The sequence below is a fragment of the Drosophila subobscura genome, chromosome U (genome assembly GCF_008121235.1).
Source record: "Drosophila subobscura isolate 14011-0131.10 chromosome U, UCBerk_Dsub_1.0, whole genome shotgun sequence".
Classification (NCBI taxonomy): domain Eukaryota; kingdom Metazoa; phylum Arthropoda; class Insecta; order Diptera; family Drosophilidae; genus Drosophila; species Drosophila subobscura.
In genome coordinates this window covers 13,895,656-13,897,375 of record NC_048534.1, presented here as the reverse complement: position 1 = coordinate 13,897,375, position 1,720 = coordinate 13,895,656, and the positions used below count along the sequence as shown (strand labels likewise).

At 55.6% G+C, this 1,720-nt stretch overlaps 1 protein-coding gene across 1 annotated transcript; it reads right to left on the bottom strand.

The window, feature by feature from the left end:
• Positions 1-325: 325 nt before the first annotated feature.
• LOC117900439 (protein snail) lies at positions 326-1,720 on the bottom strand. The gene has a single exon (XM_034810809.1). It carries the CDS (start codon positions 1,606-1,608, stop codon positions 418-420), a length of 1,191 nt encoding a protein of 396 aa, XP_034666700.1. The 5' UTR covers positions 1,609-1,720; the 3' UTR covers positions 326-417.

Genomic DNA, 1,720 nt, shown 5'->3' with positions numbered 1-1,720 from the left:
GGATACAAGTAAAACATTTGCAAAGTTCGCTTTGATTTTTCGTAGTTTTATTTGTTATAAAAATAGATATCTTAAAACTAGTAAAAGTCCTTAACAACAATTGTTTAACATAATGAGAATATTCAAGTAAAATTAGAGTGTTAAATAAACTAAAAAACTAAATGATAAATTTGGTCAAATGCTGCGTGATGATGGGGAATTGTACATGAACTTAAGGTCTAGATAAATAGAGAGACTTGTGGGGAATACTAGTCCTAAGTATAGCACCAAAACCGAATCGACTTAGTGTTAGAAAAAGGTTAACTAGGAGTTCTGAGTGGAGTTATTGTCTGCAGTTTGGTCTTCGCCAGCGGAATGTGTCAGCTATTATTAGGCCGTGTCCGGCACAGTCAATGTCGCTCTTGCTCTGGCTCCCCACTACGCAATCGTGATGGTGCAGCTGGAGCTGGAGTGCTTGTTGAGCAGCGACATGCGAGAGAAGGACTTGTGGCACACCTGGCAGGCGTACTTCTTCACGTCCACGTGAGTCTGCTGGTGGGCGCGCAGGTTGGAGCGGTCGGCGAAGGAGCGTGGACAGTCCGGGCACTGGAAGGGCTTCTCGCCGGTGTGGGTGCGGATGTGGCCCTGCAGCAGCCAGGGGCGCGAGAAGGCCTTGCCGCAGATGGGGCACTTGCAGGGCAGCGTGTGGGTGCGAATGTGCATCTTGAGGGCGCCGATGGTGGTGTACAGCTTGCCGCATTCCTCGCAGGAGTGCGTCTTCTTCTCCTGGTTGCACTCGGCGGCTGGGCAGTGGAACTGGCGGTGCTTGGAGAGACCGATGGATGTGGAGTACATCTTCTGGCACTGGTCGCACTTGAAGCGGTAGTTCTTGGCGGCACTCGAGGCGAGGCTTGCGGATGGAGCACTGCTGGCGGTCACGTAGGGGTAGGATCCCACGCTGCCGTTGCTGGAGCTGGCACTGCTGCTGCGCGCTTCGTCGAAGAGGTGGAAGAGGGCCGGCAGGGGAATGTCGTTGCGCACGGAGAGATCCTCGGGCTCGGAGCTGGCCTCCGAGCCGGGACTCGATGGTGGCGTCATCTGCTGGTAGCTGTACACCGAGTGCGGGGAGGCCATGGAGCTGGCCATTGAGCTGGCCGGCGAGGGGAAGGCGCTCAGGTGGCTGGCGATGTGTGGCTGGTAGCTGCTCCACAGTGCGGAGATCGGGTTGCAGCCGGCAGCCATCACGAAGGCGGACTGGTACGGATTGGTCGTGTATCCGGCTGTGGCGGCCGTCAGTCCGCGCATGTGAATATCGGTGGGCTGGTAATCCGAGTGCTCGGCTTTCGGCGAGAGTAAAGCCGAGCATAGAGGCGAGGCGGAACGCGGCGTCTCCGGGGCCTTGGAGAGATTCAGGACGTATTCGCGCTTGGCGGGCAGTTCGTAATCCTCAAAGTCGTGCTCGCGGCTGGCCTTGCGCTTGAGCGACAGATCCTGTGGCTGATCCTCCCTGGCAGGCAACACGGCAAACGATGAGTTCTTGGTCAGGGCCAAGGCCTCCGTTTGCTGGTGCTCCTCCACGAAGACGATCGGGCGCTTCTTCAGCGGGCAGCTCTTGTAGTTTGCAGCCATTGTGGTGTGTTAAAGATCGGTTGAGAGGGTTCTGCGTGGTAGTTCCGGGTTTTGGTTCACTGAGAGATCGTTGTTGGCTTGAGGTGAGTTCTGAGTGTTGTTGCTTCAACGA